Source organism: Adiantum capillus-veneris, chromosome 29 (assembly GCF_014529385.1).
Source record: "Adiantum capillus-veneris isolate H3 chromosome 29, ASM1452938v2, whole genome shotgun sequence".
Classification (NCBI taxonomy): domain Eukaryota; kingdom Viridiplantae; phylum Streptophyta; class Polypodiopsida; order Polypodiales; family Pteridaceae; genus Adiantum; species Adiantum capillus-veneris.
In genome coordinates, this window is record NC_140959.1 from 16,248,148 (window position 1) to 16,261,359 (window position 13,212).

At 43.3% G+C, this 13,212-nt stretch overlaps 1 protein-coding gene and 2 pseudogenes across 2 annotated transcripts in view; 1 reads left to right on the forward strand and 2 right to left on the reverse strand.

Moving 5' to 3' along the window:
• Positions 1-2,363: 2,363 nt before the first annotated feature.
• LOC147418819 (uncharacterized) lies at positions 2,364-3,201 on the reverse strand (annotated as a pseudogene).
• A 217-nt stretch (positions 3,202-3,418) lies between these two features.
• On the reverse strand, positions 3,419-4,031 carry LOC147418820 (uncharacterized; annotated as a pseudogene).
• A 2,016-nt stretch (positions 4,032-6,047) lies between these two features.
• Positions 6,048-13,212, forward strand: part of LOC147418821 (zinc finger protein BRUTUS-like) — a 94,670-nt gene continuing 87,505 nt past the window's right edge. For both annotated transcript variants that reach the window (XM_086506211.1, XM_086506210.1), the window contains exon 1: positions 6,048-6,813. In XM_086506211.1, the coding sequence (XP_086362337.1) occupies positions 6,538-6,813 (276 nt within the window). In that variant the 5' untranslated portion in view covers positions 6,048-6,537. The remainder of the gene's footprint in view (positions 6,814-13,212) is intronic.

Sequence of the window (13,212 nt, forward strand, 5' to 3'; positions counted from 1 at the left end):
CATTTGAAGCTATGGTTGTCCGGGTAATTGTTCGAGTTACTGGATCCCTATATACGCCAAAAATTTGTAGTCCCCATGGTCCCATGGCAAAATATCTTTGCATAGGCTTTCTTGTATCTTTCTTGTTTTTCTTTATACAACATCGCACATAATGTGGGAATTGTAGGGTGCGCGAATGCGGTATGTGGAGAGAGGGAGAGAGAGAGAGAGAGAGAGAGAGAGAGAGAGAGAGAGAGAGAGAGAGAGAGAGAGAGAGAGAGAGAGAGAGCGAGCACAATGTGGGATGGAGTAGTGTGGCAAGAAGCCCTCACTCCTTATTCTTCTATGTATATAAAGAATACGGGTGATGAAAGACACATTACTAAGCACACAAAATTCCATCTTGATAATAGTTCATGTTTGAAATAGCTAGACTAGCGCTCACATTTCCTAGCTTGCAATGTAATTTTCCCCGGTGAGAATGAAAAATCATGGTTATGATTTCAAATCTTGAGTGTCTAATTATAAAGGCGAGTAAAAAGCAAAGGATGGGCACTCTAGAAAGACACATATTGAAAGACAAACATACTCAAGTTTGACGTTGTGTTGCAACATATTAATTGAAGAACATCAAATAACACTTGCATGGAAGCACAAGGTAATACCACCAATTTTTTGCCATTGCCATCAAAGATACTCTTCTTTTGAACTAGGCTCAACAAATCTTGATTGAAAAGACTCAAGGTTTGCACATGTAGGGCAATATCCATGTCCAACTACTACTAGGAATTACATCCCTTGTGTGGGTTTCAGATTGCAATGGGTTTATAAAGGGATAAAATCAGCCAACTTATTTTTAACAAAGAAGGAATATCATTTTTTCTATTTAAATCAAATAATTAGCAATGCGTTTGTAGCGAACATATATAGCAACCGAATGTACTAAGCCTTATTGTCTTATTCAGAAGTTTAATAAATGATGTAGTTAAATTGAAGCCAGGGATGCTCTTAGAGCAAAACATAAATAGTGATGCCACATACTAATTATAATGATAACTCTTAAAAGTGGCATGATTAGGTTAGAGCAAGTATATCAAGGATTTCTTTTGATTTTGAAAAGGTGAAGCTTTTTTTTTTTTTTCCATATCCAAGCCCATAATTGTACAAATGTAGGGTAAAGGTGGTTTCGCAAGCACCATCATGTATTCTAGAGTATTCTTTATTGAAGATTCTCACATTAATTATGCTATTTTTTCTACTAGTGATTGTTTAGTGAGTTGCTATCAATATGATTACAAAATCCATCAAAATTTGCTACTGCACTCTGAAGGTTGTCGTATTGTAGTGTACATATTGCTTGAGTGTGCACTACTTGGCAAGTAAAGGGAATATGGCAGAGATGCAATACGAGGAATCAAAAAACAAAAGGGAAGGGGCACTCATAGATGACGGCGAGGTAGCTAGCTAGAAACAGGATGCGGCGGGCAAGAGAGGGACGCCAGGGCAGGCAGGGTGAACTTACATTTTTTAATAGGGAGTGAGGCAATGCACATGCATCGAGCAATGTCGGTTCCGTTGGCTATCCCAATGGAGATAGAGTGCTTTAGTCGATTGGTTCGAGATCGATTGTTGCCATTGCACCTTTCGTTGATTTCCTTTCTCTTGGAAATGTCAAAGGTAGAGGATTCTACGCAGATCCCCTCAAATGAATGGGAAAAGAAACGTAGATCCAGTAGGATGGCCAGTTAGCTGCATGAATTGATGTAGATAATTATCAAATCAAGGTGACCACAATTGGGTCTTACAAAAAATGTAGTATTTCCCACCTATATTTATTGTTGCTTTGCATACTCAAGTCAAGTGCGCTCTAGTCAATGTCAATAAATGTAATTTGCAACTTGTAGCTCTTGTTAGGCTCAGGGTTTATGCTTTGAACGTATAAAATTTGTTAGGGCTTGCCTTTTGTCAATAGGATCTAGAGGATGCTGCTTGCTTTATCCGTGACTCACAAACTCAAAGAGCCACCTACTACCTACTGGCTCTACTTGAACAATACATTACCATCTTTTCTTATGTTACTGTGGAAGACATGAACTCCTTGACCACATTCACACGCAAGGTATCTTTTCAGCAGACGAACAGATAGACATTGCATCGAAAGAGATAATGTAAAGAGATTCGAACGAAAGACATAATGTTAACATCCACAAGACATTCTGCTCATTCAACAACATAAGTACAGGTCGCACCAGCAACAAAGGGATTTGGGCAACAAAATAGACCATATGGATAGCCAGGATGACTATGTAAATTCAGTTATCACACGCATAGTTACATAAGCTCAGTTAACAAGAGTACATGCTGGCAATAAAGAAGCAAAATGCTCAGCAACAAAAGAACCCAGGAGAGTATGTCAGCACTGATGTCGAGAATGAGGCAGCAAAATCTCCAACACACATTGTGATTTTTTTTTCGCATGTTCAGAGTCTATTCAATGGCATGCCTGTTTAGCAGGTTTGCGAGCCTACATAAGAGCGCATTGAGCTTACTGAGCTGCGTTTTCAGCTTTGATACTTCACTGCGCAGCATCAAGATGTGCTCCTCCAGCTTAGAAACCTGAATATCAACAATGCTTGTCTCGTGTTCATCAATTGTGTCCTTCAATCTACGTATTGCGTCCAAGACATCAGATCGAAGAGGTGCATAACCCTCCACCCAATTCCTAGACACTTCGTGCAAAATTTTTGAGACCATCTCCTCGATCTTCTCCAATCATGGATCCTCAACTTCATCGAGCGAGTCATCTATCTGCGTCTCTGTCATCGTGTCTAGCAAGTTCGTCTGCTCCATTTTACCCTGCATTGACAAATCACAAAACACTTAGTTTGATCACATGGAATAAAGAGAAGCAATTACAAGAAATTGGAAATACATTGCATCATGCGACTGTTGTTACTCCAACACTATGCACCAACGGGATATAGTCATCGCCTATTTGTGGGCTCCTTGCCTCAGTATCATCATCCTCATCATTCTGATTTCGTTCACTACAATTATCTTCCCAATTAGCTGGCATGCTTGCTGGACTGTTGAGAAGACGCTCGATAATTAGTGAAACGAAAAAACACAATCCTCCCTATCTATATTTATGAACCTACCTCTCAACTCCTTGCCACCGAGAATGGAACCAGTCAGCACGTGGGTGAGTTTTACCACATTCATCATTGTTGATGAAAATTCTAGCAACATCTGGTATGTTGTCGTCGATCGATAAACCATGCATCTCCAGAGAGCTTTTGTCTTGCCTAATTGCATCCTGCGGCCTTGATAGGGTGTCACCCATGCCGATGAGGGATAGTATTTCCCGGTTTTTAGCATTTTGTGCACGGTCGATAAAAAATAATTTCCCAATGGATGCCCCAATCTAAACTTCCAAAACTTATACGTCCTATCAAAGATATTCGCAGGCGTCAAACAAACTCTTTTCTTCAAGTCATCGCCGCCATACAAGCTATACAACTCGATGCCCTTGTTGATCTCATTTGCATGAATATTATGCATGACCACTCGAAAATACGGTAGTCTTGGTCCTTCAAGCAATAGCCAAGCATACCTTCGAAAGTATGCATGTTATGTTGCTTCAAAGCTCGGCAGAGGACCATGCCGCCTGCTGGCACAACCTTGTCCCACCCCAAGTATTGCTTTATTTTCCTATTTGCTGCCACCAAGGAGCTAGTGCAAAGCCGCATGACCATTTGGAAATGCAAGTGAAAAAGAGTCCCCCCTCTCTCGACAGCACAAAGACCAGCTATTGTTTCCCTCTCAAGGAATGTTTGCATGCATCCTAACAAACCTACATCAATATCTGAACCTCCTACTGAGACTGTAACACTAACTTCCATCAGCCTACTGCTTTTGGGCTTCTCAGACCTCCCCCTATGACCTGCCAAGGATTCAACCCGATCCCTTTTTCTCTTTTTTGAAATATTAGGTTCATTTGCATTCTCTCTGCAGCGCGCCTCTGCTTTTAGTCGAACCATTGCCCTTTGCATTAAACACACATACACAGCAATGCAATTAAGCTGAATACACACAGAACAACACGCACTAACCTGCTCGTGGTTCCACTAAGCAGACAATCGCATGCGGACAGAAAGTTACCTGAGCCAGCAGCCAACCGAAATCGCGAGCAATGACCAAACGCACTCGCAACGCTATAAAAGGACGACCAACACGCGTTTTTGCCCAGCCACAACCACCGCCACCTGTCTTGACAGATGCCAGAACGCGTCGCTCGGGTTCACTTTGCTTCCCGCTGCTACGTTTGCATCTGCAGTGATTCCCCTTAATACGACCCAGAAAAACTCATTTTTGGGACCTACTAGCACTTATTAATCCAACTTCTTATATATGTAAGAATTGATCTTTGAAGGCTTATTTATCTAACTTCTTTATATAATGTAAGAATTGTTATTTGAAGGCGTTTTAAGGGACATACCTACATGGTTGTGCAAGTTTTTTTTTTGTTGCAAAACTCACAATTGTGAGTGGATAGTATTAAGAACATTAGGAATATACACCAACCTCGAGCTCAGACCGAGCCTTGAGGGTCAAAGGATTACAAGTTCTCTGCTTGACACAGAAACCACAACTACTCCTAGGCTTTACTTATTACAAGATGTCATCATGATATGTATTGTTCTAGACTAGTCCTTTGAGGCTTGTTTACCTCCGATCATGTGGATTGTCACTCTGCTCTCTTGTATGATTTCACAAAAGCTTGCTACAGCCAGATCCCCCTCAAACACCTGGCGGTTCCTTGCTTGCCAAATATGGTGAAAGAAGTAGTACCTGATTATTTGTATGCAGACAAGCAGAGCAGGACTTCCCAACCTGTTACTACCAAAGAACAAATCAGTCTTGAAGAACTTAATTTGCCATGTCCTTCTTGCATATTTTCCCAGCCATGCCACTGATTGCCTGGCATCCCATGAAAAGGTGGGCTAGGTCTTCACTAGCTATTCTGTACCCCGAGCACCGATCGGACCCGATTCCTCTTTCTTGTATCTTTATGCCCGTCCGGCAGAGCACCCCACATCACTTTCCACAGAAATATCTTCATATACCGAGGCCACCTTGGCTTCCATATTTTCTCCATGACTCCCTCCCACCGTTTTTTCGTCCAGTGCCTCTTCCATAATTTGTTGAGGGGGCTACACCAATTAGCCTCGTACATTAATGCATGGTAAATGCCTTTCGAATGTGGTTTCCAAAAGAGGCTACTCCCGGGCCATCTCCAAGCGTCCCATTCAAAGTTGGATTCACAAATTGGCATCGTCACTTTCTCAAGCTCTTTCATTACCCTGCAGACTAGTAAGATCTCAAAGCCATTCAATTGAAATTGGATGGCTGAAGAGTCAACAGTTTTCCAACACTTCCTGTTGCCATCCCATAATTCCTGTGCAAGGTTTCTTTTTAAACACCTTTCCTTGAGGAAGAGAGTGTAGTATGAGTTGCATGTCTCATGGGCAAGAGCTGCAAAAAAATCTTGTATACATGTCTAGGGTAAATCTAAAAGGAAGGGCTAGAAGGGTTGTAATTTTCAACACTATAGCTTGTGAGTTTTCAAAATTAACGTGAACCCTCATGTGGGCCTTCTAAAAGAAGAGAAGGTAGCATGGGGCCATTAAATAGAGGGACCACATGCTAAAAATACAAGAGAAAAATTGCTTCTTTCTCGTAGGAGGCTTATTTTAGCAGGCTAAAATCTTCATTTCTTGTTGGAATAGTGAACATGCAAATGCTACATAGGACTGGGAGTCTGATAAATCATAACAGTGGTGTGTGACATGGCTCTATCTTAGGCAAGAGAGCATGGGTCAAAGATAGACTTAAGAGAGTGACAAATTAAATTGAAGGAAATAAATAATGGATTGGAGATTGGAAAAAGGTCATAGAAAGTACATATATATATTTGGGTTGGTGGACGAGTTAAAAGTGTAATGGGTGACAATAAAGAAAATGAGTGGCAATAAAGAATAAGTATTTGTCTCTATTTCTCTCTCTAGGCTCTCTGTCTCTACCTCTGTCGTTCCTCTCTCTCTCTCTCTCTCTCTCTCTCTCTGCTTGTAGCTTATCCAAATTTACATATGCGCAGACACATTTGAGCTAGTTTCTTTGAGACATGCAATTCTGCATCTCGAAGATCCCGGACGCTGTTTGTTCAGAATTATTTCCAGTTGTCGCGCTATTGATGGCTATGGCGGCCACTACTGAGGTCCTCCGCACACGCCTGCGCTAACTCCCTTTCGCATTTCCTAGGAATTGGACGAGTGCGACTTTTGCTGCGCTTCTCTGATCGCCGGAAGTTGAAGACAAACCCTAGCTCTGCCAAAAAGCTTCTTTGCAGGCATGGACACGAGAAACCTTGCATTCCGGCATTTACTTTGGCCAGGAGAATCCTATCTGTGGAGCGCTCCTCATGCAGAATATCTCTCAATCTCCTCGGGCTATGGACATAATTTCTGATAGCAGCCTGTTCTGAAGCGTTCTGTAGCTATGGAAGCTTTTGTGGAAGCCTCCTATCCTACCATGGGGCCATGCTTTAGGGATGCCGGCCTTGTCCGGAGGGCCACTCTGATAAATGTAGCAGCCATGCCTTCTCCAATTCGTGTCTTTCTCTTCTTCCACAAGGCCATCAAGGCGGAGCTGGAGCATCTCTATCGAGATGCTCTAGCTGTAGAGAAGGGAGAGAAGAAGGAGTTTCAAGCTTTATTCAGGCGCTATGAATTCCTTCAGATTGTATATACACAGCATAGCAATGCTGAAGACGAGGTAAATTGAGTACCTTTGGTTGTCTATACCCTATATGCATGTTTCCGTTTTTCTAAATTTTTTGGTTGCACGTTTTTGTATACATCCTTCTTTATGAAAAAATTATCATTTGAAGCATATGAAATATGAATTTTTTTGGCACAGTCTTATCACTTGCAACAATTATGCTCTTGACCTTGTTCCGAATAATGTGGATGATGACTTGGGGACTTGAAATGGCATTCTGAGATGCACATGTTTTGCCTTATTAGTAGATTATGCCTCTTTTAAAGAGAGAAAACTGAATACCTGCATTGTGTTACGATGGTGGCAAACAAAGTTTTTGAAGGCCACAGATTGAAGCCCAGCTAAAGGACTCATTAATGTACTTTGAAGACCGATTTTGACCTACAGAAACATTCAACTTGCCATGTGCCACGTGGCACATAAATTGAAGAAACTGGCTTCCTGAAGCCGAGCTGTTCCAGCCACTATAGCATGATGTTGTGCTGCACCTCTAGTGGTCCTCTGGTGATTCTACTGCCTGCATCATCCTATGTGCTATATCTTGGCTTTTCCAAGGCTACTTTGCAATGAGAAGAGAAATTTTAACATCGTAGGAACAATCCCAAGAGACCTCAAAGATCTATTCAGCCTTAGGTGGTCGAGCTTGTCTTTTGTACACTCTGCAAGATGATCGTGTGTTTGGACATGGCTTCAGGAGAGATGAAACCAATGGTGAGTTGTTAGCCATGGGTGGTCAACTTTGATGCCGTTGCTTGTGTGCGTCTCCAACTTAGTCAATATGTGGCACTGATCTTGGCTGGTTCTTTTGTTTTGATTTTGTTTTATTTTTTCTTGTGGTGCGTTCTATTTTTAGATGTGGGTTTCTTGTTTTTTTTTACGTTTTCTATGCACGTGTCTTCCTAGCTTCGGTGTGTTTGTTGTGTGTGTGAGTGGAGCGTGGATTGTGTTTGCACTTATTTTGTCTCAAGGCTTGCTTTTCAGGGGGGTTTGTGTGTGGGGGTTTGAAGCTTGTCTTGCTCGTTTGCCTTTCTTTTTTGTTTGATGTCTTGGTTTTTGCTTTTCCTTGTATTTTTTGCTTTGGGTCTTTTGGAGCATAGATGTTGTTGAATTGCTGTAGGAACTGCAATGCTTTCTTCCAATCTTTCACTCCAAAAGAACCAAACCGTGTCGCCCCTTATGGTATTTCTTTATATTGTTTCAACTCAGTACAAGCCGGTACTCATTGCTCTGTACTTCCACGCAGGGAAACATACCAAAGAATGAGTCCTTTGCACATATTTAAAGGCCCTAGGCCATGAAAAGCAGTTCAAGTGAAAAGCTTCAAACTCAAAAGCATTTGGTCCAAAAACTGACTGCGAAAAAATAGGGAATTCTGTACATTGCTACATCAGCAAGCTGCAGCGCAAAATGCGGTAATCCGTATTGCTTCCATGTGGCGCTGTCAATTTGATAGGCGGGACCTTCCGTACAATCATGCATCGTCATCAAAGAATAGGTAGGGCTTCTGTGTGTGTGTGTGTGCTGCTCTATTTTAATGACTTTCTGTCCTAGGAACTTGGCCCCCCATCGGATGAGGTCCCATAAGTTGGTAAAAACCCTTTTAATAGTTTGCCCCACTCGGTGTGGTTCTTCTTCTGCAGCTTCTAGGGTTTAGGCCCCTCGGTCGGGATTTGCAAGTTGGCTCGAGTCTTTACTGGCTTGACACGTCAGCAGTTTGTGACACATTAATATTGAGACTGCACTGAATACGGCAAGATCGAAAGACCTCGCACCCAAGCTTTGCAAGAGAAGAAGAAGGTGCTATAGAAAGCCACCACATAGATTGTCAATCCTGTCCGCTGTACGATTTGAAAGAAAGTAGTCTGTGGAAACCGACTCCCAAGCTGACTCCACTTCCCCCTTTGAAGGGAGAACATCTGGACCATAGACAAGTGCATCACCTCTCAAACAGTCGCTACTTGTGCAACTTGATCACCCAAGATAGGTGACCTGGATAAAATATACGTGCGGAATGTGGAACCAATCTTGGAGAATCTAAAAGACCGTCTTGCCACTTTGAAAAAAATGTATGGACAAATCGAAACTGGTTCCTAATCTATGGACCACTATCTACCTGTGTGAAACTCCATGCTAGTCTATGTAGTATGGATAAGGGAAGTAGGCGTGTCCTAACGGGTAGAGTCTCCAAGGATCAATCTGGAAAACAAAACATAGGAACATTTCTTGGATGCACTAGGAAAAGCAACTGTCACACCACAAATTCAAAAGACCAAGCAACCACTGAAGTGGCTCAAGAAACATTCGCCACGATTTTACAGGCTTGGACACTCCAAGCAAGAAATTAATAGCAAAAAATCAGTGAACTTTGAGAGAGAGAGAGAGAGAGAGAGAGAGAGAGAGAGAGAGAGAGAGAGAGAGAGAGAGAGAGAGAGAGAGAGAGAGAGAGAGACGACAAGGCACACGGAGTTCCACACCCGGATGCACTGGTCCCAAAGACTGATGTCCTTTCGGTATTTCTTTATTATTATGCTCGCAAAAGTACAACTCCCGAGGGTCCTCTGCTCTTGGACTCTACATCGAGATGCCTAAAACAGAGGTGCTTATAAACAGTACAAAGGATGCCTAAACGCCAAGAGCACTTTCCCCAAAAGCACTAATCCTCAAAAGCATTTGCTACCAAAAGCTAGCGTTGCAATCAACGAAAAACAGCCAGCGTACTTTGTGGAAATTCGTATAGCTTGCCAAATCCGTATAGCGTGACACTTGGCAACCTTAGCGCAAAACACGAAAAATCAATACTGTTGCCATGTCATTGTCCGTACGGACTGCCATGTCAGCATGTCAGTGCGTTTTACGGAATACCCCTAAGACTTCAAGCTTTGGGTATTTTAGGGTTTGGCCCCTCGGTTGGTGCTCAAAAGTTCTTTAAGTTGGTCGATTCCGTTCTCTTGTGCACTTAGCCATTCCTCTTCTTGTTGGGCATGCCACGCCATCACTTTGTGACATTCCCCCCTTTTGAAAGAATTGTAATCGCCTTTGATTACGCTCGAAAAAATAGCCAAAGGGTAGAAACTTTCTTCAATAGACACCACTTGTAATGTGCAGTGGAAGTGACTGATGGTGTATATGGTGCAGAGGAAGTGAATGCTGAACTTTGCTCAAGATGAGTGCTCCGACTGTGCTCAAGGGTTCCTTTTTCTTATGGAAGGGAGAGCCTTCCGTTCCTTTAGTGAGAGTGCAAATGATCACAAACAAAGTGGCAAACATTGTGAATGGAGGTGCTGAGACTGAGAGATAGAGAGAGAAGAATACGACACCAGAATGTTGTCGAGCCCTCCTCCGAAGGCCCCACTCTCTATGGCGAGAACGGTCTACTATTGATTGCACAAATCTCTACAATGCTTGGACTTGCTGACGATGTCGACGACTACGCGACGGGCTGAAATCTGAAAATGCCAATGGCTGAAATCTGCAAATCTTTATCTGCTGAATTCGGACTCTATGTCGGTGACGACGGGGATGAGACGACGATGCAACGGCGACGTACTGAAAACGCAGATGCTGAAATCTGCGTTTTCCGGGCTGAAACTGAAAACTATGTTGGATCTGACCGTGCGGCGAGGATCTGCTCTCGGGAAGGTGAGATCTGCGAGGTTTGGGGGTTCTTCTGCGGAGTCTTAATGCTGAAAACTGAAAACGTTGATGCTATTGTGGATCTTGTCGCGATGGAACTGCAAAACGCTAGGGGCTAATGTGCAATTCAAAAACGCTGGCTGAAATCTGTCCTGCTGTGGAGAATTGCTAACACTAGGGCTGATGTGCTGTCTTTCTGTTGCCGGGGCCGATCTGCAATGCAAACGCCAGGGCTGATCTTCAATGCAAAAACGCTAGCTTTCTGTTGATACAAAAACGCTAGGTCTGCTGATTGGGGGGTCCTGCTGAGAAGGTGCCTGTTGAACCGAAGTTGCTGTTGCCTCGTCTGCCAGAAAGTGCTAGGGCTAGTTTGCTTATGTACTTGCTTGCTAAAATTGCCCTACCCAGTTCCCAACAAAAGTCACTCAAAAATAATAAGTGAAAAATGTCAAAACTAGGTCTATGCATTGCAAAAATGCTCTTGATGGGTTCTGACGGAAATCTGATGATCACGCTGTGTGCAACCAAAGGATATGCATCTAATCTAAGTGAGAGGACATGCACGGTCTGCGAACAGACTCACAAAAGTGCCAGATCACTTTCTAATCTAGAGTGACTGAACCGAACTGAACCCATGTCATGAAGTAGCTTGTCCACGTACACACAGGGTTAGATGTGCACGTGACATGGTGTATGGCTCAGGATGTGTCACAAAAATACGGAAGCGTAAATTGACTTTTAATTGTATTTCAAATACTCAAGAGAATTAGAGAGAGAGAGAGAGAGAGAGAGAGAGAGAGACACTTCATTGGGGACCAAAAGATGGGTTGGTCCTCCCCACCATAAAGAGATTATCTTTATTACTAAGGGAGAATCTTTACAAGCACAGGAGCAGGGCAATAGCCAGTCCTCTATTCTTTCTTTTCTGCTTCTGACTGAGAGAGTGCGAAAGCTACTCTCTGAATACTGAGAGGATTTTCCCTCTGCTATGAGATTTTGGGAAGCTCTCGAAAACGAGAGTCTACCTTCCACAAAACTCAACGTAAGCTCTCGAAAATGAGAGTCTACCTTCCGCTAAGTGTGTCCCTTTATGCATAATCATTCCTGCAACAAAAACAAGGGAGAAACACGCAAAATGCACGCACACATGGTTGCTGTAATTTTCTGCACATAACCTAAAAATGTTACCTGAGCACCTCCCAAGGCCGAAAATAGAGAACTTTTTCACGATGGAATCGCACCAAACTTTGTGTACGCGTAGTGTAGGTAGAGAAGAACTAGATTCTATGTGTATTTTGTTGAAATTCACCCTAAAAGAGATGATTAGGGGCTGAAAACAGAGAATTTACAGCCACCACACTCTACAAAGAGAGTGCCTGCTGCAACTTCTCGCGATGAAACTTCACCAAAAGTTGGCTATGGCTATGAGAACCCTTGTTCTAAACAATGGGAGCACGAGGCCACCACATATGTCGCAAGGGGCTGCTCTCCCATGGAGGGCTCCAATGCGTAGAGCATACTCACAATAGGGGGGGTAGGAGTGCCAACACTGAGAAATGGGGGAGGGAGTGCTCTTATCAAGCCAGCAGGAAGAGGGGGCGCTAGGAAGAGAGAGAGGGTGAGAGTGAGTGAGAGAGCTAGTTTTGCATTGGTAAGTGTGCCAAGTGGCACACTTAATAACTTTAAAACCATTCAACTTTCACATGCACGGTCCCCGTCAGTCCAGTTAGTCTAGATTAGAAGTGGTCTGGCACTTTTGTGAGTCTATTCATAGACCGTGCATGCCCAGTCACTTAGTGTAGATGCATATCCTCTGGTTGCACACCGCATAAGCATAAGCATTTCCATCAGATTCCATAAGAGTCAGTTTGGGGATTTTTTCAGTGACTTTATCCTATTTTCCCTATTTTTGACATTTTTCACTTATTAATTTAAGTGACTTCCCAACAAAAGTAGGTAGGGCAAATTGGGTAAGAAAATATATAAAGTAAACCCAAGTTAGCACTCTTGGGCAGATGAGCAACGAGCACAACAGGCCCCCAAGCAATAGGTACTCCCCCTCTCTCAACAAGATCCTCTCCAAGCCTCCCTTGGTGAGTCCATCCCCATCAAGCCCTAGCGTTTTGCTATCGCTACACCTCCCTGCAGTTGGCGTTTTTCACAGCAACTCCTCGCCGACAGAGCACAAGCCTAGGGTTTTGGGATCGCCCTCAGCCGCAAGCCCTAGCGTTTTGAGATCGCCTTCAAGAATCTGCAGCAAGCCTTTGTTTGCAGCCATAGAGGACCAAAGGGACGGCGTTTTCAGCCCCTTTGTCGCAGCAGATATCAGTGTTTTCAGCCTTCGAGTGCAGCCATAAAAACGCAGCCCTAACCTGCTATTCTTCAGCGTTTTTATCAGCCCTAAGCCTTGCGACAAACCAGGGATTTTCAGCCACAAAAACAGCAGTAAAACAGTCATTTTCAGCACCCCAAAGTGGTCCCAGATTTTCAGCCATTACCCCTTTGTGGACAGCAGATAGAAGAACACCGAATTCAGCCATTACCCCTTTGTGGACAGTAGATATAAGAACACTGAATTCAGCCATAAAGTCATCATCGTCGTCACCGACATAGTCACGAATTGCATCAGTCCATGCATCATCGTTGTACACCTTTGTGCAATCAAAAGTAGACCACTCTCGCCGACGAGAGTGGGGCCTTCGGAGGAGGGTTTTACACCGTCTCTGGTGTCGTATCTCTCTTCTCTCTTTCTCTCAGTCT